The 25,513-nt window shown below is 44.4% G+C and overlaps 2 protein-coding genes across 2 annotated transcripts in view; both read left to right on the top strand.

Moving 5' to 3' along the window:
• Positions 1-1,764: 1,764 nt before the first annotated feature.
• ZBTB43 (zinc finger and BTB domain containing 43) lies at positions 1,765-24,340 on the top strand. The gene is made up of 2 exons (XM_080668521.1): positions 1,765-1,870; positions 19,110-24,340. Exon 2 carries the CDS (start codon positions 19,133-19,135, stop codon positions 20,534-20,536), a length of 1,404 nt encoding a protein of 467 aa, XP_080524647.1. The 5' UTR covers positions 1,765-1,870; positions 19,110-19,132; the 3' UTR covers positions 20,537-24,340.
• ZBTB34 (zinc finger and BTB domain containing 34) overlaps positions 1,789-25,513 on the top strand; it is a gene marked incomplete at its 3' end in the record, with an annotated part of 62,061 nt that continues 38,336 nt past the window's right edge. Inside the window, exon 1 of the mRNA XM_080668518.1 lies at positions 1,789-1,870. The remainder of the gene's footprint in view (positions 1,871-25,513) is intronic.

Consider the following 25,513-nt stretch of genomic DNA (forward strand, 5'->3'; position numbering starts at 1 on the left):
ATGTCTTACCCTTTCACCCAGAGCCAAGGCAGAGAGAGAGACAACTTTCCTTGCTGCCTACCTCTGGAGGAAAGTTTTGGTGTTGTTTATTTTTTGTTTGTTTTTTAATATATTTTTATTGATTTCAGAGAGGATGGGAGAGGGAGAGAGAGATAGAAACATCAATGATGACAGAGAATCATTGATAAGCTGCTTCCTGCATACCCCCACTGGGGATCAAGCCCACAACCTGGGTATGTGCCCTGATCGGAATCGAATCATGATCTTCTGGTTCATAGGTCGACACTCAACCTCTGAGCCACCGTGGCTGGGCAGTGTTGTTGGTTTTTGTCTAGTTTATCCTTCCCTTGAAGATATATTCCTTCTTGGCTCTCATCCTGCCTGGACCCAAACAGACAACCCTACAAGTGGCAGTAGCATCATTGTTGACCTACCTCTAGAAATGATTTTCAAAATACTTCTCAGCCATGCAGCAGCCAATCCGGACAAATTGGCCAGATGGTACCTGTGCATAAGTTCTGAATATCAACTTTGTCTGACCTCCTAGGCCTGTGTTTCTGCTTTCTTCCTGGCCTCAGATGACTTTTCTGACTTTCTCACAAGTTTGTCCATGCATTTCAAAGGGTGTTTTCAATATTTCTCCTAGTAATTTTATATAGTTTGTTGTTGTTATATTTGCAGATATAATATTGCTAGAAATATAGCCCAAGAAGTTTATGAGGCTCAAACTACAGAACATCCAGGGGTAAGCAGCTCAAACCTGGGACTGTAGCTTAATGTCATATGAGACCTAGGATCTCTCACACTTTCTGCTTTGCTGGCCTTAGCATTTGCTTGTCATGTCATAAGCACATGATGGTGACTGACTGAACTTCCAGCCTTCAGGTCTGCTTAGAGGCAGGAAGAAAAGTGGCAAAGCACTTCAGGGGTGTACTCAACTAGAAGTCCTAGTGGATTTGAAAAAAAAACAAAAACTTTTTCTCACTCAATGACTTCTACAATAAGTAGTATGGGCCAGAAGTTGGCCACATGACTATGCCTAGCCTGTGGTCGGCAAACTGCGGCTCGCGAGCCACATGCGGCTCTTTGGCCCCTTGTGTGTGGCTCTTCCACAAAATACCACGGCCTGGGCAATTCTATTTTGAAGAAGTGGCGTTAGAAGAAGTTTACGTTTAAAAAATTTGGCTCTCAAAAGCAATTTCAATCGTTGTACTGTAGATATTTGGCTCTGTTGACTAATGAGTTTGCCGACCACCCTAGTCCAACTACTCAACTACTGGGCTAATGACAATGAGATTACCATGAACACCAGGACCAACTATGAGTCATTCGCTCCAGCTGGGGTGAAGGTCCACCCGCCCTGAGATCAAACGATCTCCTCTAGTACCTAAACAAATTGAGTTTTTTCCCCTAGGGGACCCAGCACGACACCTGCCATCAATGCACCTGCCACACAAAGTGTATCGGCCCTTTCATCGAACATTTACTAAGCATCCACTGCGTGCCAAAGGTGCTGTGGAGGCAGAAACGGTTTGACACAATCTCTGCTAGGCAGGCTGACTGAGATGGGTCAACGTTTACCAAGTCCCTAAAGCGGATTGACCTGCACCAGGCTGTACTGCGCAGGCGCGGTATACCTAGGGGCATTCGCCTGAGGTCTCGCCTGGAGCAGGAGTCACGCATGCGCACACCGCTCTCTCGCCGGCGCACCCTCGGAAGCACTGTCAGTTTCAGGGGGCGGCACCGGGAAGCGTTTCCGGGGGCGGGAGGTGCAGGCTGAGGCGCTCGCGGCGGCGACAGCTTGAGCGGGCCTGGTTCCGGCTGCGGAAAGTGTCCCGGGCCGGCTATGTGAGCGCCGAGCCCTTGGCAGGTACGGCGGGGTCGGGACCACGGGCGGGGAGGAGGCAGGCCGGGAAGCCGGCGAGGGTTAGGGCTCACCTGCGGGTCCGGTGCGCGCCGCCCGTCCCGCCAGGCCTGGCCGCCGACCCGGATGCCTCAGCCGCGCGCGGGTGGTGGGAGTCCCCGTGCGCCGGGTCCTGCTTCTGCGGTCTCCCGCCGTCCCCGCGCGCGCACCGCGACGCCAGGGCCCCCGAGGGAGCGTCGCGCCCAAGGTCACCCTGTGGCGGCCCGGCCTTTGGCGACCTCGGGTTCGAGCCCAGGCTGGGAGAGAAAGGCTGCGCCCGGACTTCGCTGATACCTGCCCGTTTACCTCTGTGTGTCACCTCTGTTGCTGTCTCTGTCACCTGTTGTCACCTGCCCATTTTGCCTCTTAACTTGGCCCCTGTCAACTTTGTATTTCTCTCCACTTTGTATCTCTCGAGCCCATCTCAGAGTAGTTGAACCTTGTTTTTATTTCTGCCTCCACCTTGCTTCTGTGTCTCTTGATCCCGTGTTTCCCTGTTAGTCCTTATTCTCATTCATGGCCTGCCTGTAGGTCCAGCTCTTCGGCCATCTGTGTTTCTCTGACTCCGCCAGTTCTGGCTTCCTCTCTTGTTTTTGCCTCCCCTGACTAGGTTTGTCTGGGCAGGGCGGGCGACCGCTGAGCCATGGAAGGTGACTCATGACCCCTTGAAGCTTCCTGTCCTGGTGACATTCTCAGTGACTAGCCTGCAGTCTGGCCTCAACTCTGACAGGTGTCTGCCCCATCTAAGTGTCAGGGTACAGGAGCCCCTAGCGGGCAGACAGCGGCCATCTCAGAGCTCCAGGGACGGAATGAATCCTTGCCTTTTCTTACTCGGTTCTTCAGGCCTGCTGCCCAGCTCCCTCCTTCCCTTTGCTCCATCCCCTTACCCCAGGATGGCCTCCAGGGCTCTCAGCAGCTGCTTAACTAGACCTGTCTTCACAGCTTAAGGAAGGGTCAGTCTGAGACTCTCTGCCCTTGAGGCTCAAGGAACAGTAGCAGGATTTCTGGGAGAGCTATATGCTTTGTTCAGAGATTGTCAGTATGTACAGTTACTAGTAAATGATGAGAAACCTAATAATTTAGGGTTCATTCTTTGCTTTACAGAAGTACTCACTGGAGAAATAAGCTAGACACAAAAGAATAAATATTGTATTGGTCCACTTACAGGAGATATCTAAAATAGGCAAATTCATAGAGAAAGAAAGTACAATATAGTTTACCAGGGGCTGGGAGAGGAGGGGATGGAGGAGAGTTATTGTCTAATTGGATACAGAGTTTTAGTTTGGGACCATACATTCTGGAAATGGATGGTGGTGATGGTTGCACAACATTGCGATTGTACTAAGTGCCACAAAGTGTGCACTTTAAAGTGGTAAATTTTATGTTAAGTGTGTTTTACCACAATGCTAAAAAATTGCTCATTGGAGACACCTGGAACTAACAAGCTCTTTGAAAATGTGATTTTAGCCCTAGCTGGTTTGGCTCGGTGGCTAGAGCGTCGGCCTGCAGACTGAAGGGTCCTAGGTTCGATTCTGGTCCAGGGCACATGCCCAGGTTGCGGGCTCGGTCCCCAGTGGGGGGCATGCAGGAGGCAGCGGATTGGTGATTCTCTTTCATCACTGATGTTTCTATCTCTCTCTTCCTCTCCTTTCCTCTCTGAAATCAATAAAAAAAAATATATTGAAAAGAAAATGTGATTTTAAAAATTCACTCTAGCTTTTAGGAATAGTATTTAGTTGAACCTACATTTATTGATACCTGCTCTCTTTGCAGCCAAGGTCCTTAGGAGTTTGGTTAAAAGAATTCTGTTAGAATCTTCCTCAAGTTTTCTACTTTATAGCAGGTCCCACCCTGGCTCTCCTTCCTCCATATTCCTTGGATTCAATGCAGGAGTCTGCTGCATCAGTAGAAAATTAAAGGAAGATTTTGCTTTTCACATGAAGAAAACTCAATAGGGTTGGAAAAATAGTTGGTTTGTTTTTTTATTATAATAATGCAAAATTATGTGTTATTTTGTGTATTCTGATAGGCCTTTATTTTATGCTTGTACTTAAACTACCAATTTGCCTTTAAAATAGTTTATCAAACTTTCTTAGAAGATGTGGCAGCTAAATTACTACCGTGTTGTATCCTAGATAACATCGATTATTTTATGTACCACCAAAGGAGGAGAAAACACTGCGAATTAAGCTATGACATACGCTTTCTTATCATTTAGGCTTTTAAATTTTCTTATTGGAAACATTTTTAGGCTTATTTAGATATTTTCAATGATATTCTAATGCATATATAGCAAGAAAGAATAAGTGAAATAAACAGGTTAAATTGTTCATTAAACTTAACATTCCTTCTCTTTTGAATACTTTTCATTTCAGAATTGTGTTCATGCTTTTACACGGTGTTGCACTTTGTGCCAACATCCTGGTTTAAGAAGTTTAAAAATGTGAAAAAAAAATTGCCTCTTAAAATTAGTGGAATATGCTCTATATCATTTTCATGAGCTATTTCTTTTTACTTTATCTTTATCTAAAATAAGTTTGGAAAGTTTTCTGTCTTGTTTGTAACATATTGAGGAAAAAAACTTTCCTTTTATTTTGTTGGTATGTAGTTAATTTTCATGAAACAAGTGCCTTTCTGCATTCTGCTTTCTTGATTTGAGCTTCTTCTCCTAAATTCTAATGAACATGAGAGGCTGCAGTTAAAAACATTTCCTTGGCTTTATTGTAATATAATGGCAGGATGACTGATAAGTGGGGAGTTAATGCCTAGAAAAGTACCTTCTTTTTTATTTTTATTTATTTATTGTTCTTTAAAAATATATTCTTATTGATTTTAAAGAGAGGAAGGGAGAGGGAGAGAGAGATAGAAACATCAATGATGAGAGAAAATCATTGATCGGCTGCCTCCTGCACGCCCCTTACTGGGAATCAAGCCCACAACCAGGGTATGTGCCCGTGACCGGAATTGCACCCAGGACCCTTCAGCCCACAGGCTGACGCTCTATCCACTCAGCCAAACTGGGTAGGCCCTTCTTTTTTATTTTTATTTGTTTTATTTATTTATTTATTTATTTATTTATTTATTTATTTATTTAGGAAAGAGACAGAGTAAGAGGGGGAGAGAGAGAGAGAGCATCCCTCAAATTGCAACCTGGGTATGAGCCCATGACTCTTTGGTGCACAGGACGATGCTCCAGCTGAGCCACATGGGCCAGGGAATACCTTCTTTAAAAAATAAAATTATTGAGGTATAGTTGGTATACAATATTATATTAGTTTCAGGTGTACAACATAGTGATTTGACATTTATAGACCTTACTAGTGCCCCGGTGCACAGATTCGTGCACATTGAAAGGAAATTAATTAGAAAGTGGCCAGCGGGGTGGGACTGAGCGAGAGAGAAGGCTGGAGCCAACCTCCCATGGTCCCTCTGCACCTGGGGCGCTGCAGTTCAAAGGGTGTCTGCAGAGTGAGCAGGGTCCCTCTGGCAGGTGGGGTCCCTTGGCCTGGCCTGTGAGGATTGGGCCAAAACCGGCAGTCTGATATCCCCCGAGGGGTCCCAGATTGCGAGAGGGTGATTCTCGGGTGACACACTCTGGAATTGGGCTCCCTCCTCTCTGGTTCCAGGGTGCATCACCCAAGAACCACAGCTGCCAAGTCACTGCAGCTCAGCAGCTCCTGCATTGAGCATTTGCCCCCTGGTGGTCAGTGTGCATCATAGCTACCGGTCAGAGCGTCTCCTCCTGGTGGTCATTGCGCATCATAGCCACTGGTCGGACTGTTGCTTAGCCTTTTATATATATAGATGATGTGATCACCAAGTCTAATGACCATCTGTCACTGTATTCCCTGTACTGTATGTACATTATGTCTTCATGGCTGACTTATTTTAACTGGAAGTTTGTATGTCTTATTCCCCTTACCTCTTTCACTTGCCCCACACCCTTCTTCCCTCTGCCAACCATCAGTTTGCTCTCTGTTTCTATGATCTGTTTTTGTTTTGTTTGTTAATTTGTTTTGGTTTGTTTTTAGATTCCACATATAAGTGAAATCATGTAGTATTTGTCTTTCTTTTTCAGACTTCACTTAGCATAATATCCTCCGGGTGCATCCATGTTGTCACAATGGCAAGATTTCATTCTTTTATTTTTTTCTGAATAATAGTCCATTGTGTGCATATACATTATTTTTATTCATCCGCCTATTAATGGACACCTAGGTTGCTTCCATTTCTTGGCTATTGTAGATAATGCTGCACTAAACATAAGAGTGCTTAATACCTTTTTTTTTTTTTTAATCTCAAATTGTTTTAGCACAATGGAATGTTTGCCTTGAAGTTTTAAAACATTCAGTGGTGGCTTAAAGAGTGCTATGAGTCAAACTTCATAAAGTAAGTAGCATGTTTTTTAGAAATCCTAAAAGAGGTTTTACTAAGTTCTTTGGCTAGAGTGTTTCAATTAGGAGAAAATATAAGGGTGCTGATTGACCACGGTCTGGAGATTTTAATTCTGCAAAATTACATAGGCATTGACCAGTGTTGGTTTTTTATTTGACAAATGTGCCATGGTAATGTAAGATGTTAACATTAAAGAAAATTGTGTGAGGGGTGTATGGGAACACTCATCATTCTTTACAACTTTTTATAAAGCTGAAATTATTCCAAAATTAAAAGATTATTTTATTTTATTTTTTTTTTATTTTTTTTTTTTTATATATTTTATTGATATTTCACAGAGAGGAAGGGAGAGGGATAGAGAGTTAGAAACATCGATGAGAGAGAAACATCGATCAGCTGCCTCCTGCACACCCCCCACTGGGGATGTGCCTGCAACCAAGGTACATGCCCTTAAAAGATTATTTTAAAATAACAAAGGAAGAAGCTAAGAATGGACATCGTATATAATAAAAGCCTAATATGCTAAGTGCCCAGTCAGCTGTTCAACCAATCAAAGCATAATATGCTAATGATATGCTAAGGCCGTTCAACTGCTCGCTATGACGAACATTGACCACCAGGGGGTAGACAGTCAACCGTTGACCAGTCGCTATGATGTGCCCTGACCACCAGGGGGCAGATGCCCTGACCGGTAGGTTAGCTTGCTGCCGGGGTCCGGCCAATCGGGACTGAGCGAGATGGGCTGGACATGCCCTGGAGCCCTCCCTCAGGCCCTCCCTGGCCCCGATCGTGCATCAGTGGGGTCCCTCGGCCTGGCCTGCACCCTCTCACAATCTGGGAGCCCTTGGGGGATGTTGGAGAGCCAGTTTCAGCCAGATGGTGGAATGACTGGTCACTATGATGCTCACTGACCACCAGGGGGCAGACACTCAATGCAGGAGTTGCCCGCTGGTGGTCAGTGCGCTCCCACCAGGGGAGTGCTGCTCAGCCAGAAGCCCGGCTCATGGCTAGTGAGCACAGCAGCAGTGGCGGGAGCCTCTTCCGCCTCCGCAGCAGCGCTAAGGATGTCCAACTGCCGGCTTGTCAGACATCCCCAAGGGCTCCTGAACTGTGAGAGGGTGCAGGCTGGGCTGAGGGACCCCCCCCCCCACCCCCGCGCTGAGTGCATGAATTTTGTGCACCGGACGTCTAATTAATATAATAAAAAATATCAATCTTGATTAGTTTTCTTGCTACTGCTCACATACATGTATAGTTTTTATTAGCAAGGTAAATGTACACAGTGAATAGCACCAGCATTTCTTTACATTTTCAACATGATTTTTCCTTTCAGAAGTCAATGTTGATTTTAATCTATAAAAGTTCAACTTGGCCCTAGCCGGTTTGGCTCAGTGGATAGAGCATCGGCCTGCGGACTGAAAAGCCCCAGGTTTGATTCCCGTCAAGGGCACATGACCGGGTTGCAGGTTCCATCTCCAGTGGGGGACGTGCAAGAGGCAGCCAGTCAGTGTTTCTCTCTCATCATTGATGTTTCTATCTCTCTCTCCCTCTCCCTTCCTCTCCGAAATCAATTAAAAAATATTAAAAAAATAAAAGTTCAACTTGGTTCTTTTTTCCTTCTCTACCTAATATGCTTAATTGTCCTCTATTTTCTTGAACATATGGGATATAGAATTTTCTACTAATTGTATAAATCTGTCATTCTAGGTCTATTTCTACTGATCATTTTTTTCTTTCCTTATTATGACTTCATTTTTCTGCTTTTTTGCATGCATGGTGATTTTTTAATGGGTGCCAGACATGAATTTTACCTTTTTGGGTTCTGGATATTTTTCTGTAATTTAAATATTCTCAAGCATTTTTCTGGAACACAATTAAGTTCCTTGGAAATAGTTTTATCCTTTTGAGGCTTAATTTTAAGTTTTGCCCAGCAAGACCAGCATTGCTTTTTCTCTGGGGCTAATTTGTCCCCACTGAAAGCCTCTTCTGAATACTGAAGGTTTTCCACTCAGGGAAGTTTTCTTCTATTCGGTATTTCATCTGGTTATTCCTTCTCCTCCATTCATTTTGTTCTTTCTCTCAAAGACAGGAATTAGCCATATGTTGTGGAGTGTTTTATCTCTAGTTTCTGTTCTTCTGTTCTATTATCTTCTCTCTTGCTGTTTTCATATTATTATCCTCCTCCTGAATTCTGATAGAAGTTCCCCAACGTGCCTTCCATATCATTGATTCCATTTTCTATAGTAGAAATTCTGCTGCTTATCGCCTGTTTAAATTTCCGCTCTATTAGTTTTCTTACATCTTTCCTTTAATTCAATGAGCTCTTTTTTTATATATCATTCTGCTGTTTTTACTTCATTCATATAGACCATGTTTTTATAAGATAGCTATTTTTAAATGCTATCTAAACTGTACTCTTTATATCTTGCTATTTTCTTCTTTTTGTTATTGTAGAATCTATTTACAGACCCCATTTACTTAACAGAATAAAACCACGTTGCTTTTATTCTGTTTATTAATTTTTTAGAGGGAAACATTCTGTTCAGGTCTGAAATTTTCTCCCTTTTGAGTGGATTGGTTTTGGTCCTTCACCGTATATCTGGGTGCTGTTAGAATAAACTCTTAGCTCTTTTGCTGGTGGACAGCCTGAACCATACCGACACCAGAGCTTAAGCTTAAGGGAATGGCTGGGGCCAGAGGCTGTTAGGTACTCTCAGGAGAGCTTGAGCTCTGCACTCTCTTCCTTGTTGGTGAAAGTGATACCAGGGATCTACTGTAGTCTCTTGCTCAGCTGGCAAATGATGAGCGATGTCTTTGCTTCCTTCCTGGGCTACTACTGAGCCCCGTCCTCATATCAGGTTTTTTAAAAAAGAAATCTCTACTGAGGCAACCTTTGGTATCCTAGTGTAGCCACTTTTGAGTGTTGCCAATCCGCAGGACCTGTCCCACTGTCCACCCTCACTTTTTAGTTACAGACCTTCCAAATGAACAGGTACTAGTGGCCCTCTGACCCAGTTGCTGCACTATATGAGGATTGCCTGGTATAGCAGGTGGAGTTGCTGGGGCAACGGCTCCTTTCCGTCTGGCCACATCTCTACTATACCCTTAATTAAAGTTTATGGCATATAGATAACTCTGATCTCTAGTTTCTAGGACTCAAGCCAACTTTTCCACACTTCTTAGATTATTTTGGTTAGGATGTGGGAAATGGGAAGAATTATATGCTACCCTCAAGTCTTCCTCTTACCCTGGTGACATCAAAATGTGTAGTGACAAGATATATAACTGTAGGGTATACCAGGTTCCCTTCCCTGAATTCCTGGTGCTTTTTTGTCAAGCTTTGGGTTGAACAACAGGGTTGTATTCGAGTTTGTTTGTTTTTAAATCTCCACTACCAGATTATAAACTCTGGACAGTGAGATGCCTTGATCATCTTAAAGATCCCTCATAGGACCTTACATACAGTATTTTATATTGTTTTTGGCGAGTTAATTCATTACTTCTGTTAAAGTCATTTAAATAATTGAAACAGGAGCTATACTATTTTTATAGATCACAACTGCCTGTAACTTTGTAAATATCGCTTACATAACAGAAAAACCTTTAAAGTTCAGGCTTTGCATGTTACTAAGATCAGGAAATATGTAGAAAGCCACATGCACCGAAAATTATGGCAGAGATCAGATACTTATTAAATTGCAATTGACACAGTTAAAAATAAAGTTATATGACTTTTTCCCAGTTGTCTTAATGTGTGGTAAAAAAAATATATACATCGCCCTGGCTGGTTTGGCTTGGTGGTTGGAGCATTGGCCCATGGACTGAAGGGTCACAGGTTTGATTCCGGTCAAGGGCAGGTATCTCAATTGTGGCTAAATCTCAGGCCCTGATCAGGGTGAGTATGGGAGGCAACGAATCAATGTGTCTCTCTCATATAGATGTTTCTTTCTCTGTGTTTCCCCTCCCTTCCACTCTCACTAAAAAAAAAAAAAAAAAAAAAAAATCGATGGAAAATATCCTTGGATGAGGATTAACAAAAAAAAGAAATACACACATTCACACTGAGTAGCCAGATTGTTATGATCTCTGAACGCATAATAATCAGGCCACTCAGTGTATATCCTATATAATAAAAGGCTAATATGCAAATTGTCCCCTCAACCAGGAGTTCGACCAGCAGGCAGGCCAGCCAACCACCCATGTCCCCTCCCCCTGGCCAGGCTGGCCGGACCCCACCCATGCATGAATTCCATGCACCGGGCCTCTAATTATATAATTAAAGGCCCGGTGCATGGGCAGTTGGACATCCCTCTCACAATACAGGACTGCTGGCTCCCAACTGCTCGCCTGCCTGCCTTCCTGATTGCCCCTAACTGCTTCTGCCTGCCAGCCTGATCACCACCTAACCACTCCCCTGCCAGCCTGATTGATGCCTAACTGCTCCCCTGCCAGCCTGATTGCCCCTAACTGCCCTCCCCTGCAGGCCTGGTCACCCCTAACTTCCCTCCCCTCCAGGCCTGGTCATCTCTAACTGCCCTCCCCTGCAGGCCTGGTCCCCCCCAACTGCCCTTCCCTGCAGGCCCGGTCACCCCCAACTTCCCTCCTCTGCCAGCCTGGTCACCCCTAACTGCCCTCCCCTGCTGGCCTGATCGCCCACAGCTGCCCTCTCCTGCTGGCCATCTTGTGGTGGGCATCTTGTGTCTACATGGGGGCAGGATCTTTGACCACATAGGGGCAGCCATCTTGTGTGTTGAAGTGATGGTCAATTTGCATGTCACTCTTTTATTAGATAGTATAGAGGCCTGGTGCATGGGTGGGGGCCAGCTGGTTTGCCCTGAAGGGTGTCCCGGATCAGGGTGGGGGCTCCCTTGGGGCAGGTGGCGGCCTGGGCGGATTGCAGGCCGGCCATGCCCCCCGGCGACCCAAGCGAAGGCCCTGGTATCTGGGATTTATTTATATTCTATAATTGAAACTTTGCAGCCTTGAGCAGAGGCCAGGGCAGGCCAGGAAGTTTGGCTTCCTCCATCGCCAGGGAAACCCAAGCCTCCTGCTCTCTCCAGCTCCGTGGCTGCAGCCATTTTTGTTGGGATTTATTTATCTTCTATAATTGAAACTTTGTAGCCTTGAGCGGAGGCCAGGGCCGGCCAGAGCGGGCAGAAAGCTTGGATTCCTCCATCGCCGGGGAAACCCAAGTCTCCTGCTCTCTCCGTAGCTAGCCGCCATCTTGGTTGGGGTAATTTGCATACTTGCTCCTGATTGGCTGGTGGGCATGGTTGGTGGGTGTAGCAGAGTGATGGTTAATTTGCATGTTTCTCATTTATTAGTGTAGATAGTTTTGCCATATATAGAATTCATAGTTGACAGATTTTTCTTCTAGCTCTTTATATGTCATACCACTGCCTTCTTCTATCACTAAATGTGATCCACTGCTTCCATGGTTTCTGGTGAGAAATTAGTTGTTAATCTTACTGAAAAGCCCTTTTATGTGATGAGTTGCTTCTTTCTTGTGCTTTCAAGATTATCCTTTGTCTTTGGCTTTCTACTATTTGACTTACAATGTATCTCATGTGATTTCTTTAATTTTATTCTGCTTGGAGTTTGTTGAGTTTCTAGATGTGTAGGTGTGTCTTTTATCAAATTTGGAGAGTTTTTGACCATTGTTTCTTTAAGTATCTTTTCTACCCTTTCTTCTGAGAGTTCCATGATGTGCATGTTGGTGTTGGTACATTTAATAGTCCCACAGGTATCTCAGATTATGTTCATTTTTCTTTATTATTTCGACTACTCAGGCTGGATAATATCATTTGCTTTATCTTTGCTGACTTTTTTCTTCTGCCTGCTTAAATTAGCCATTGAATTCCTTTTACGAATTTTTAATTTCAGCTCATATTTGTTTCCTAGGTCTGCCATAACAAAAGATCACAGACTAAGTGACTTAAATAACAGAATTTATACACACACACACACACACACACACACACACACACACACAATTCTAGAGGCCAGAAGTCTGAGATTGTGGTGTTAGAAGAGTTGCTTTCTTCTGAGCACTTGTTAGCTTGCAGATGGCCACTTTCCCACTGTCTTCATATTACGCACACCCCCTGTTTGTCCAAATTTCATTTCTTGCCAACAGGCCAGTCAGATTGGATTAAGGCCCACCCTGAGGGCTCCATTTACATCTGGGGTACTAGAGGTTTCAGGGCTTCAACGTATGAATGTGAGAGAGGATACAATTCAGCCTATAACACAGCTATTATTCTTTTAAGCTCCAGAATTTCTATTTGGTTCCTTTCTATAATTTCTGACTCATCATTGACAGTGTTCCCTGATTTCCTTTAGTTCTTTGTCATATAGGGTTTTAGTTTTGTTTGTTTTTAGCAATTTGATACACAAGATGATTGATTTAACATCTTTAGTGCTTCCAATGTCTGGAATTTTTTATTCTTTTTTCCCTGTGAATACTCCATATTTTCCTTTTTCTTTGTGTAATTTTTAGTTTTGGTTAAGAACTGGAACATTTTGAGTATTCTAATGTGGTGACTCTTGAAATAGATTCTTCTCCTCCAAGGCAATTTCCTTTATTACTCGTTGAGGGCTGCAGTTGCCTGTTTGAAGAGTGATTTTTCCAAACTATTTTTCAAAGTCTATAGTATTCCTTGTTGTATATAGTCACTGAAGTTTCTGTTGCTTTATCTATGTGGTCAGACTGTGACTTGACAAAGATTTCCTCAAATGCTTTAACCCAGAGGAATGCAGGTGAACATATGTTGGTTTTTTTTAACTTTATGGTAGATGCTGCCGGGGAGGCCACTGCAACCTGAGGAATCCACACTGGCCAGGGGAAAACCCCCCAATTTTTGGAGGACATGGCCCTTGTCCACCCGGGCATCAGCCAGCCACTTTAGGAATGTGGGCCAATGTCCCCCAGGCTATGGCCAGGCTGAGGAACGGGGATTGTAGCTAGTTTGGGCATGCTGCTTTCTTAGCAAGGTTCAGCAGCTTAGGTTCACCTTGAAGAAGGGAGAGGCTGTAAGTTGTTATAAGTGTCTGATCAGATTCCAGGGTTCCAAAATAGTCGATTCTGATAATTTTAACAGCTTACTGGTTGTTTTGGTGGAGGAACTGACCTCTAGAGCTTTCTACTCCACCATCTATATATATAAAAGGCTAAGTGACTGGGCGAGATGGTAGGTATGACATGGCGGTAGGTGTGACGTGCACTGACCACCAGGGGGCAGATGCTCAATGCAGGAGCTGCTGAGCAACAGCAACTTTGCAGAGTGCCCTCGCGCACTCCGGGACCCCTTGGTGGATGTCGGACTGCCGGTTTTGGCCCAATCCCTGCAGGCCAAGCAGAGGGACTCCACCTGCAGGTGGGACCTCGCTCACTCCACAGATGCCCTTCGAGCCCCAGTGCCGCCCCAGGTGCGGCTGGCCAAGGAGGGACCGCGGGAGGTTGGCTCTAGGGCGTGTCCAGCCCATCTCGCCCAGTCCTGCCCCACTGGCCACCTTCTAACTAATTTCCTTTCAATGTGCACGAATCCATGCACTGGGCCTCTAGTTTTCTATAACAGTGCTATGGCATTTATGTTTGTAGGACTGTTTTTAAAAGTCTATTGTCAGCCCTAACTGGTTTGGCTCAGTGGATAGAGCATTGGCCCTCAGACTGAAGAAGGGTTCCGGGTTCGATTCTGGTCAAGGGCATGTACCTTGGTTGCAGGTTCAATCCCCAGTAAGGGGCATGCAGGAAGTAGCTGATCAATGTTTCTCTCTCATCGATGTTTCTAACTCTCTATCCCTCTCCCTTCCTCTCTGTAAAAATCAATAAAATATATTTTAAAAAAATAAAAGTAATTTAAAATTCTGCAACACGTACTTGAATCTTGAAGAAAAGGTGGATAATCAATGATAGTGTTGGAAAAATAGGCTAGCCATTTTGAAGGGGAAAGGGCTGGATCCCAATATTTCTCTTTACGCAAAAATAAACTTTGTGTACTAAAGGTTTAACGTGCTTTTTAAAAAATGTACCAAGAAAAAGCCTAAATAATTTTTATTTACTTTTTAAAAATAACTTTGGGGTTAGAAATGCTTTTCCATGTCTAACACAAAGCCCAGGAGCTAAAAGTAAAGATTGGGTAATTTACATACATTTCAAAGTTAATTTCATGAATTTACCAAAAGAACTATAAATCAATAAGATGAATTGCCCAATTTATTTGAGCAAAGGATATGACTGATAATTTATAGAAAAAAAATGACCAGTAAACATGAGTAAAGAGTATCTTATATAATAACTAGTGGCCTGGTGCACAAAATTTGTGCACATTAAAAGGGAACGAAGTAGAGGAAATATTTTAATATTGCTATTTGCCCTTTCTCTATAATAGAAGTGTCAGAGATGAAAGAAAATTAGTAAAATGTATATGAAAATCTTCCAAGGAGAAACCAAGATGGCGGCATAGGTAAACACCTGAAAGCTGCCTCACACAACCATTTCAAAACTACAACTAAAAGACAAAACGGACATTATCCAGAACCACAGAAAGGCTGGCTGAGTGGAAATTCTACAACTAGAAGGAAAGAGAAAAGCACTCTGAGACTCAGAGGAGGTGCGGAGTGAAGTGCAGAGGTATGGAGGCTCGTGCACGGAAAGGGCTGGCTGGAAACTTAGGACATGGTTGACTTTTTCAATCGGGAGGGAGACACAAGCTCCCGACTGCTCTGAACTCCAGTTCCGGGCGAGACTCTGGGGACCCAGACTCATATGGGGAGAAACTGGACTATCTAGCATTGGGTGGAACTCGAGGGCGGCTCTCTCTCAGAGGTGCTTGCTGCGATTACCGAGGGACACTGAGACCCGGGGCCTCTTAAGGAAGGGCTGAGGATCAGCCATATCTGTTTGCTCCACCCTGTTAATTCCCTGAGACCCTGTCCCACCCAAGCTGTGAGCAGAGGCTTTTGTATATGAATGGCCTGGCCCTTTGCAGTCTAAAATTACCTAACAAACTGCAGCTGGGTCAGAAAAACCCAGAACATCCAAAAGAAGGGCCAAGGCCCCACAGCAGCTTGCATTGCTTCACTGTTGGGCCTCATCTGGGCACCTCCAAACCCCAAACAAAGAAGAGGAATCTGCAGATCTCTCCATAGCTCCTGCTGGGTGGCCTCAGGCAGAGGCTAAATTAGCACCTCCTTAGAGATCCAAGAGCCAGTGTACCCAGTGGTCAGAGTGGGACCATCCAGATTATAACTCCTCAGATCCATAATGGACACACCCAGGGGGCAGACTCAGTGAGCACCAAAGCCCCACTGAAGCAAGTCTTGCCCCAAAAGTGTCTCCAGCACAGAAGTTCTCCCACCATAGACACAGCTGATCCTCACAGCCAATTGTCCTGGAGGTCAATTCCTCCCAGTAATACCAACAACAATCAAGGCTTAACTACAACAAGACTGTGCACACAGCCCACAAAGGGGTGCACCAAGAGTGTCCACCTCAGGTAACTGGGGAGGCTGAGCCACTGGGCCCTATAGGACACCTAGCACACAAAGCCACTCTATCAACACAGGGAAGCAACCATAATGCAGAGACAAAGAAACAGGTCACAAATGACAGAAATGGAGTAAAGCAAACTACTGGATATAGAGTTCAAAACCACGGTTATAAAGTTTTTCAAGAATTTTCTAGAAAAGGCCGATAAATTTAGTGAGACCCTCGAGGATATGAAAAAGGACCAACTAGAAATTAAGCATACACTGACTGAAATAAAGAATAATATACAGAGATCCAACAGCAGACTAGAGGATCGCAAGAATCAAGTCAAAGATTTGAAATACAAAGAAGCAAAAAACACTCAACTGGAAAAGCAAAAAGCAAAAAGAATCCAAAAATATGAAGATAGTGTAAGGAGCCTCTGGGACAACTTCAAGCGTACCAACATCCGAATTATGGGGGTGCCAGAAGAAGAGAGCAAGATATTGAAAACCTATTTGAAGAAATAATGACTGAAAACTTTCCCCACCTGGTGAAAGAAATAGACTTACAAGTCCAGGAAGCGCAGAGAACCCCAAACAAAAGGAATCCAAAGAGGACCACACCAAGACACATAATAATTAAAATGCCAAGAGCAAAAGACAAAGAATATTAAAAGCAGCAAGAGAAAAACAGTTAGTTACCTACAAGGGAGTACCCATACGATTGTCAGCTGATTTCTCAACAGAAACTATGCAGGCCAGAAGGGAGTGGCAAGAAATATTCAAAGTGATGAATAGCAAGAACCTACAACCAAGACTACTTTACCCAGCAAAGCTATCATTCAGAATTGAAGGTCAGATAAAGAGCTTCACAGATAAGAAAAAGCTAAAGGAGTTCATCACCGCCAAACCAGTATTATATGAAATGCTGAAAGATATTCTTTAAGAAGAGGAAGAAGAAGAAAAAGGTAAAGATAAAAATTATGAACAACAAATACATGTCTATCAACAAGTGAATCTAAAAATCAAGTGAATAAAAAAATCTGATGAACAGAATAAACTGGTGAATATAATAGAATCAGGGGCATAGAAAGGGAGTGGACTGACAATTCTCAGGGGGAAAGAGGTGTGGGGGGTGTGAGAAGAGACTGTACAAAAATTGTACACCTATGGATGAGGACAGTAGGGGGGTAAGGGCAGAGGGTGGGGTGGGAACCGGGTGGAGGGGACCTATGGGGGGAAGAAAGAGGAACAACTGTAATAATCTGAACAATAAAGATTTATTTAAAAATATAAATAAAATTAAATTAAATTTTAAAAAAAGAATCTTCCTCCTGTCAGAGTCTGGGACACACAGCAAGACCCAGAGTCAAGTCCCTGCCCATCTGTGGGCACCTCGAAATCGTGCGAGACCCAGACCCGGCCGGCCCCACCCCCATCAAGCCCCGCCAGGTGGGGGGTGTAGCCTCAGGTCCCCCGGCCCAGGCCGGGGCGGGGGGGCATGCCTTGAGGTCCCCTGTCAAGCCCTGTCAGGCAGGGAGGGCACAGCCTGCGGTCCCCCAGCCGGGCGCTGGGGCAGGAGCGTGGCCTCAGGTCCCCCAGCCTGATGAAGGGTGTGGCCTGAGGTCCCCTGTGAAGCCCCATAGGGCATGGGCTGTGGCCTCAGGTCCCCCGCCCTGGCCTTGCGCCACGCAGCCTCAGGTCCCTGCTGATCGCTCATTACAGGAACCCCGCCTCCGCTGTGGGCGCAGCCATCTTGTGTTAATGGGAACCCCACCTCCGCTGTGGGCGCAGCCATCTTGTGATGGCGTGAGGGTTAATTTGCATATTACCTCTTTATTATATAGGATTAAAGAAATGTTGGTCAAAACAACAGTGAATCATAGATTAGTCACTTTGGTGATTTGCCAACTTTTTAAAATCTTATTTGATAACATCCAATTTTGGTAAGAGTGTGGCGGAGTAGTTACTGTCATTACTGTGGGTAGGAGTGTGGCTTGCTGCATCCTTTCTGGAAAGTAGTTTGGTAATACATATCAGAATGTCAAATGCACAGCCCTTTCTTTGACCCAGCAATTCCACTGGTAGGGATTAATCTATAGATATTCATGCACAGATGTCCATTATAGTATTCCTCATAATTTCAAACTGGACAATTAAAATTCTGTAAGAAGAGAATTAGCAGGAAACTAACAGCCATTTGAACAGAATGAGTTAGCTCGTTTTGTGCTGATGTGTTGTCTTAGTCCACTTGGGCTACTGTAACAAAATAAATAGAAATTGATTCCTCAAAGTTCTGGAGGCTGGGAAGTCCAAGGTCAAGGGGGCAGAAAATTCAGTGTCACTACCTGGTTCATAGGTAGAATTCCCTGTCCTGTCCTTACAGGGAATTGTGGGTGTCTCTTTTATAAGGGAACTAATCCCACTCGTGTGTATTAGTCCCTCTCCCCATTTTTTTTTCCACTTAGCTAAAAACAAAATTCTACATTGATGGGATCAAGCAGAGAATCTGTTTACATACTTCTAATCTATACTTTTACGTAGTCTTCTTTCATTTTTGAAACTGCAAATATCTAAATAGTTTGTTTCTTGGTTTTTGTTTTAAATTATGATGAAATAAGAGGTATAAACCATAAACTAATACTTCATTCTTAAAACACTGTCTTACCTCTTAAAATTATTGACTACTTGGTATTTTGGCATCTTCTACGAAGAAGCAGAATGATGTGATAGGAAAAATAGCATAGGCTTTGGAGTCATAGAAACCTAGATTCAAGTCCCATTTTAGTAAAAACTTTTATTTTGACCTTGGCATAGTTGCTTGAAATCACTGAACTTGGATATCAATCCCTATATTTGCAGAGTCATTGTAAAGATTAATTGAAAAATGGGTGTATTCATATTTAGTAATTATATACCAGGGACATTATATACTCAAGAAACATTCTTTTCTTCTCTTGGCATCTCTCCCTATCTCTCATTGTTGACTTGCAAACTTCGCTTTGGTAGTCTGGTTCTTTTATCTTATACTTTTCTCTCATACCTGGTATTTAGCAATACTGAGATATAGATTAGAGTGATATGATAAATACCACTGATAAACCTGTTGGGTTTTCAGACACAGGCAAAATGAAGAGTTAATACCATGATGAGTGGTGGGTGGTTCCTACTCTTGGCACACTCATTCCTGCTAGCCTTGCTCTGGGGAATGAATGCTCCACCCACTAATGCCCACAGGCAAGAGACTCTGGTGGCACTGTGGGACCTGTCTCAGTTTTCTTAGCGATCAATAAGTTTCTCTTTGGGATTGCATTAGTACTCATTTTTCTTTCTTTTGTAGCACTGAACAGGATTTGTGATGAAATGGAGCCTGGAACAAACTCTTTTCGAGTAGAATTTCCTGATTTTTCCAGCACCATTCTGCAGAAACTGAACCAGCAGCGCCAGCAAGGACAATTATGTGATGTCTCCATTGTTGTGCAAGGCCACATTTTCCGGGCACACAAAGCTGTTCTTGCTGCCAGTTCGCCCTACTTTTGTGACCAGGTGCTTCTGAAAAACAGCAGGAGGATTGTTTTGCCTGATGTGATGAACCCAAGAGTGTTTGAGAACATTCTCCTGTCTAGTTATACGGGACGTCTAGTAATGCCCGCTCCAGAGATTGTTAGTTACTTAACAGCAGCAAGCTTCCTCCAGATGTGGCATGTGGTAGACAAATGCACTGAGGTTTTAGAGGGAAACCCTACAGTCCTTTGTCAAAAGCTGAATCATAGCAGTGACCACCAGTCTCCAAGCAGCAGTAGTTATAATGGCCTAGTAGAGAGCTTCGAGCTGGGCTCTGCGAGCCATACTGACTTCCCCAAATCCCAAGAACTGAGGGATGGCGAGAACGAAGAGGAGAGCACCAAAGACGAGCTGTCATCTCAGCTCACTGAGCACGAATACCTGCCCAGCAACTCGTCCACAGAGCATGACCGGCTGAGCACCGAAATGGCAAGCCAGGACGGGGAGGAGGCGGCCAGCGACAGCGCCGAGTTCCACTACGCCCGGCCTCTGTACAGCAAGCCCAGCATAATGGCGCATAAGCGTTGGATCCACGTGAAGCCCGAGCGCTTTGAGCAGGCGTGCGAGGGCATGGACGTGCACGCACCCTACGATGAACACCAGGTCACTGAATCCATCAACAACATGCAGTCGGAGCACTCGGTCCAGCCTTCGGGAGTAGAGGAAGACTTTCACATCGTGGAGAAAAAGGTGGAAGCAGAATTTGACGAACAGGCTGATGAAAGCAATTATGATGAGCAGGTGGATTTCTATGGCTCTTCCATGGAAGAGTTTTCTGGAGAGAGGTCAGAGGGCAATCTAATTGGGCACAGACAGGAGGCTGCCCTACCAGCAGGCTACAGTGAGAATATTGAAATGGTAACAGGGATTAAAGAAGAAGCTTCCCACTTGGGATTCTCAGCCACTGACAAGCTGTATCCTTGTCAGTGTGGGAAAAGTTTCACTCACAAGAGCCAGAGAGATCGACACATGAGTATGCATCTCGGTCTTCGGCCTTATGGCTGTGGGGTCTGTGGTAAGAAATTCAAAATGAAGCATCACCTCGTGGGCCACATGAAAATTCACACAGGCATAAAGCCATATGAGTGTAATATCTGTGCAAAGAGATTTATGTGGAGGGACAGTTTCCACAGGCATGTGACTTCTTGTACCAAGTCTTATGAAGCTGCAAAGGCTGAGCAGAATACAACTGAGGCTAACTAAAAATAGTATCTGGCCCTTGAGTGGCAGGCACCAAAATAAAAGATGGTAATTATGCAAATCTGGGCACAGATGATGTGTGCTACTTGCTATTATGAGAGAAGCTTAAAAAAAATGGAAGATATTTCTGAAAGACCAGTTCTAAGTAGGCCAATTAAAAAAATCCAATTCCTCAGATTTGTGTGTTCTAGTCCAGGTCTGGAGTAGGTAATGGGGGTAAATTAACCCACCTCGCAGCTGGCCGGGTACACCTTTAGGCTTGTGATTGGGGCAGGTGGACTTGGCGATGGAGATAACCTGCACTTGGAACTGGACGCTAGCCCACCCGTTCCATTTCAGGTGGTAGCTGTTTTTGATCACTTATTACAAGGTCATGGAAGCTTATTTTGCTCTTACTATAGATACTTAGGTAATGTGGTTTGTTTTGGTAGCCGCTTTACTGAGTGAAATGCTACTTATGTAAACGCTACAAACAATGTGATTCTTAGGATGCGAAATTAACAGCTTTCGTCTGGTTTTATTCTTTATAAAAGGGTATTTTAACTAAAACTAAGTAAGAGGGTGACAGTTGAAATATAAAACAGCTTATGGTACAAGCTTTGATTTCTGTAAGATGCCTCTGTCACAGTGTGTTCCAGACTCTTGATAAGGCAGAATTTTGTATTTAGTACTAGCATTTAGTTTGAACAATTGTATCTAATTATAATTCTCTAGTGTGCCAGAGATAGGTATTTCTAATTGGCTTGCTGTCCCAAATCCGTTGTTTTAACTGTAGCATCCACACAGTGGGATTTGCTCTACGGCTAGTAGACGTCTAGCCTGCTGTGACTGACCACGGTACCATTGGCTGCTGTAGCCTTCTGCTCTGTCTTAGATTATGGTTCTTCCCAAAGAGGTCAGTCAGTGACCAGTTAGTGGGAAGGAGCCAAAAGTCACAGCTGAGAATTACCTGTAAACTTCATAAGTAAATAGAGTGCTGCAGTGACACTCCCCCCAACTGTCAGAGTGAGAGTTGCCAAATGGCAGAATTGTGAGTGGCAGGTCACAGTGGAGGGGGAGAAACTACACAAGCAAAGAGGAGTCTTGGAAACGCATCGGTAGGGGAGATATTTATTCCCTCAGAGGGTCACACTGAGCTAAGGCTGCCAGGTCTTTTAGGAGTGCTGGGATGTGTTTTAAAAGGGGGGAAAGGAGTCCTAATTTTAGGAAGTAGTCTACAGATTCATGCTCCCAAATTATAGATAAAGCCGCATAAATTTACAAGTCCACATAGCTAGCTATACCTACCAAAAACAATAAGATGAGCAGCTATTCTGAGACCTTTTCTCCAATCAGATGTTTCAGGGTGAAAAGCAAGCCTATGTTCAGGATGCTTTTTAGCTATGTAATATACCTGAAATTATCACCAGGGTAGGACAGGGTGCTACTCTATGTCAACTTTTCCATAAACTTACTGGTCTATTCCTTCCAAGTGGAAACCTTTTTTTCCTGAAAATAAAAATAACTTTTCTTGGATTTGGGATGAAATTTTGTTTTAAAAGTTTGGTTTTGCTGTAATGTGACAGACATTGCTGGCAATGGCCTCTGATCCTTAAGCTTCTACCACCGGGTGTTTACTTGTTGAATGTTGTCTAGAAAGAGGAAAGGAAGTTCTTACCAGTTAACTCTTGTAATCAAGATTACAAAACAGGGATCTACTCATTAACACTGTATCATTCTCGATATATAAAAAGCACTTTGTATTTAAAACTTTATTATAATACATATATATATATAGTATATATATATATATATATATTGATTTTTTTAACCTAGAAACTAGCTATTACCTCTTGGTTGTTTGCCACATTAATATTCTCTTCATGTTGAAACTTCACCATTACCAATCCTTTCTCTGTGGACCTGACAGAGTGACTGGACAAACAAGCTCAGCGGCTCCTGTCCTTTCTCTCGTTCGAAGCCAGTGGGTTTTAGGTCTGATCCTAGCCATTATGTGTGAGGAGAAACTGTTTTCTCCCCCCTTCGTATTTAAGGCAAAGAAGCCTTTTTGTTCTGCCAACAGCTGATGACCCTCTTCCATGGTAGCAGCAAACCAGTGTCTGCCTGATTGGAAGGTGTGACATCCTGTTTCCCATTAAAGATCATATTCACACGAGCATTGGGACGTTGGAGGAGAAGAGTCCCAGAGGTAAAATTAAAATACTGGGAGAACTCACAGTCCTTCAGTTATGCTGAGGTCAGCCAGCACCCACGTCATGAGTAATGAAGTGCCCGCACTGGGCCAGGAGTGGGAGGGGCAGCCCTCTGGTGTCATTTGGAAGCAGTCAGTTGTGCTGGGACTGACTTCATGAGTTGTGAAGATGTGTCTGTGGTTGAAATCCTTACATGCACATCAGCTTTGGACAGTTTTATAGACTCGGCTTCTTAGGGGTAGGTGGTCATGCTGTATCACTACCTATTTTTCCTGCCTACCCTGGGTTGGATAGTCTGTCTCCGCAGCCTCCGTACAGCTTTAGAAAATCTTTATCCTTCCAAAGTTTGGGTGGCTGTGGGTAACATTTTCCAAACAGTCTTTCAGGGATCATATCAGTGGCCTACAACCAAGGTATTTGTCCTCTACTTTGAGTCTTAACTGTGGTTTGATCTACTCGCAGTGGGGAAGGGCTTCAAGGCACCACCAGTGGTATTTAATGTGAGTACTGATACCATGCCTTTAAATTTAGATGCACACATTACAGTAATCCACTTGGTAAGTAGGCGTCACTGTCTACGGAAGGACTGCGGCAGCCTCTCCTCTGCCATGGAGGGTCACCCTCAGGCGCTCCTGGGCCCAGCCTGTTGATTCTGATCCAGATCTCACTTTCCTTCGGTCTCCTCTCCTGGCCACAACTTTCAGAGAGTCTTCCCAGAAGGGTTTCCTCCTTTCTAGTGGGCTTTTCTGAACTAAACTGGCCCTACGCCGACTTCGAGCTGTTTGGGAAAGCTGCCGAGCCTCAGCGGCCCCTTCCTAGGGAGGAGGCACGCACATCCCCAAGCTACCTGCCCCGAGTGAAGTTAGAGCCGAAGGGCAGAGCTGTGCTTTCCCGAGGAGGGGGATTTGCTGCAGTCCCCTGGTCACCAAGGGTGGCGAGGACTCCATCACACCCAACCCAGGCGTTTGCTTTTAAAAGGTCTCTGATCATTTAGGAGTGCTGGACACCAAGCAACATAGTACCCTCCCTCAGCCCCCCCCCGCCCCCCCCCCCCATCTGTGCCACAGTTCATTTTGTGTTTAGGTTGCTTTCCTGGGTGACTAACTTTATTCAGTGAAATCAGGGTTTGTTTGATTGAGTTTTTTCTTTGCTACTTATATATTTAAAGGTACATGTTTCTTATTTTAGATCTCTACTGATAGTATTCTATGGGAAGATGCTGGAACACATTTTGCAAATGTGACTTTTTTTTTTTTTTTTTTTTTTTTAGTTTTGCTTGAAGCCTGTGTCACAATGTCAGTTGCTGCTGCCTTCTTTCCTTTTATGAGGTTCCAGAAAATTACTTTATTTATGCAAGTCAGGTGACTCTTAGGCCATGAAACTATTTGATGATAAACAGATTATCAGTAGGTGCATATCTTATTGATATTTTGTGAACTGTTATGCCTGTGTTGCAAAAGTTGAATAGTTTTGTCTATATATATTGCTGTCTTCAGTGTACAGCATGGTTTTACTTAACTGAATGTTACTGTTTAATATTTTCTTCTTATAGAAGAGACCATGCCCTTTTGTATGACATGTTTTAATAAATGTTATCTGTCAATTTTGTAAAAGTTTTTTCACTCTGGGTGAAACATGTCTTTGTTTTCATTCTGGCTTTTGGCACCTGAGAATAAAAGTTATATTGTGGCCTTTCGAGAGTAAATGCCAAATAGGCAGGCGGACTGAATAGGTAGGGAGTGACCATTTGTGATGCCAGGCACTTACGATGATGCTCTCATTAAAACCCCGCCAGCCCCATCGTGTGTTAGGTGTGCTGGGTGTTCTCTGCTCCTTTAGGTCCCCTCCCCACTTTGTGCTTCGTTCTGGAGTCCAGCCTCTCTGGTCAGGATCTACCAGATGTGCTGGGAGGAGCTTGGCATTTAAGCAGAGAGGTTGGGGAAGTCACTCCCCTAGCTTCTTTCTGCCAGGTGTGGGTTCACGGTGGCTGGGCTCCTCTGCCAAGGGCCACAGCTCCTGTCGGGCAACTTTAGGGTTTGGTAACCACACCCTGCCTCTATCATTTCAAGCCAAGAATTGGTCCTGGCTTCCTGTTTGCCAGGCCATAGGGGCTTCTCTGCCCTCGCAGGAGTCCCTTAGCCCCGCCCCCACCCTTTATAAGTAGTCCCCTTATGACTACTAGTTCATCCCAGCTGAGTATGCCAAATGCTTCATGCCAGGGCCCTGGCTGATGCCCCGGGTCTGTTCATTTCACATGTGCAGCTGCTGGGATTCAGAGAAGCAGGGTGCTCCCAAAGGCAGGAAGGCCAGGGCCAGAGCAGAGCTGGGATGCCAATGCAGTGCTTCGTGGCTGCAGCACGTGGACGTGGCTTTTCCTCTGCTCTGTAATCCTCCATGCTCTTTAGAGGGGCTCTGCCTCACCTCACCCTGCCCTTCCCCAGCCACCCCCCTAAAAAAGAAAACCCTGAAGGAGCAGCAGCAGTGCCCTTTAAAAGTGCTGCAGGCACTGCGAGCCCCACATATTTCCTCACAACAGCTCATTACCCGAGACACTGCTTGTTTTAGACCAAACTTACCATCTTCCCACACACCTTCTGTTACCACTGTTTGTTGTGAGGTTTCCCCTCCCCATTGCTGATTTTGAGGCTGCTGCTAGCTTGGCCATCCTCTGCTTGTGAAGAAGTCCAGAAGAACCGTTTCTAGCCTTTCCCCCCCGAGGTAGGTCCTGTCCATCCTGACCAAGGGCAAACAGCTCTGTCTCTGTGGCATGTGACCCCTCTGACCCCTA

The sequence above is a fragment of the Plecotus auritus genome, assembly GCF_963455305.1.
Source record: "Plecotus auritus genome assembly, chromosome: 5".
NCBI classification, from domain to species: Eukaryota; Metazoa; Chordata; class Mammalia; order Chiroptera; family Vespertilionidae; genus Plecotus; species Plecotus auritus.

Coding starts and splice junctions, on each gene's coding strand:
- ZBTB43 (XM_080668521.1), top strand. CDS start 19,133: ATGGAGCCTGGAACAAACTCTTTTCGAGTAGAATTTCCTGATTTTTCC.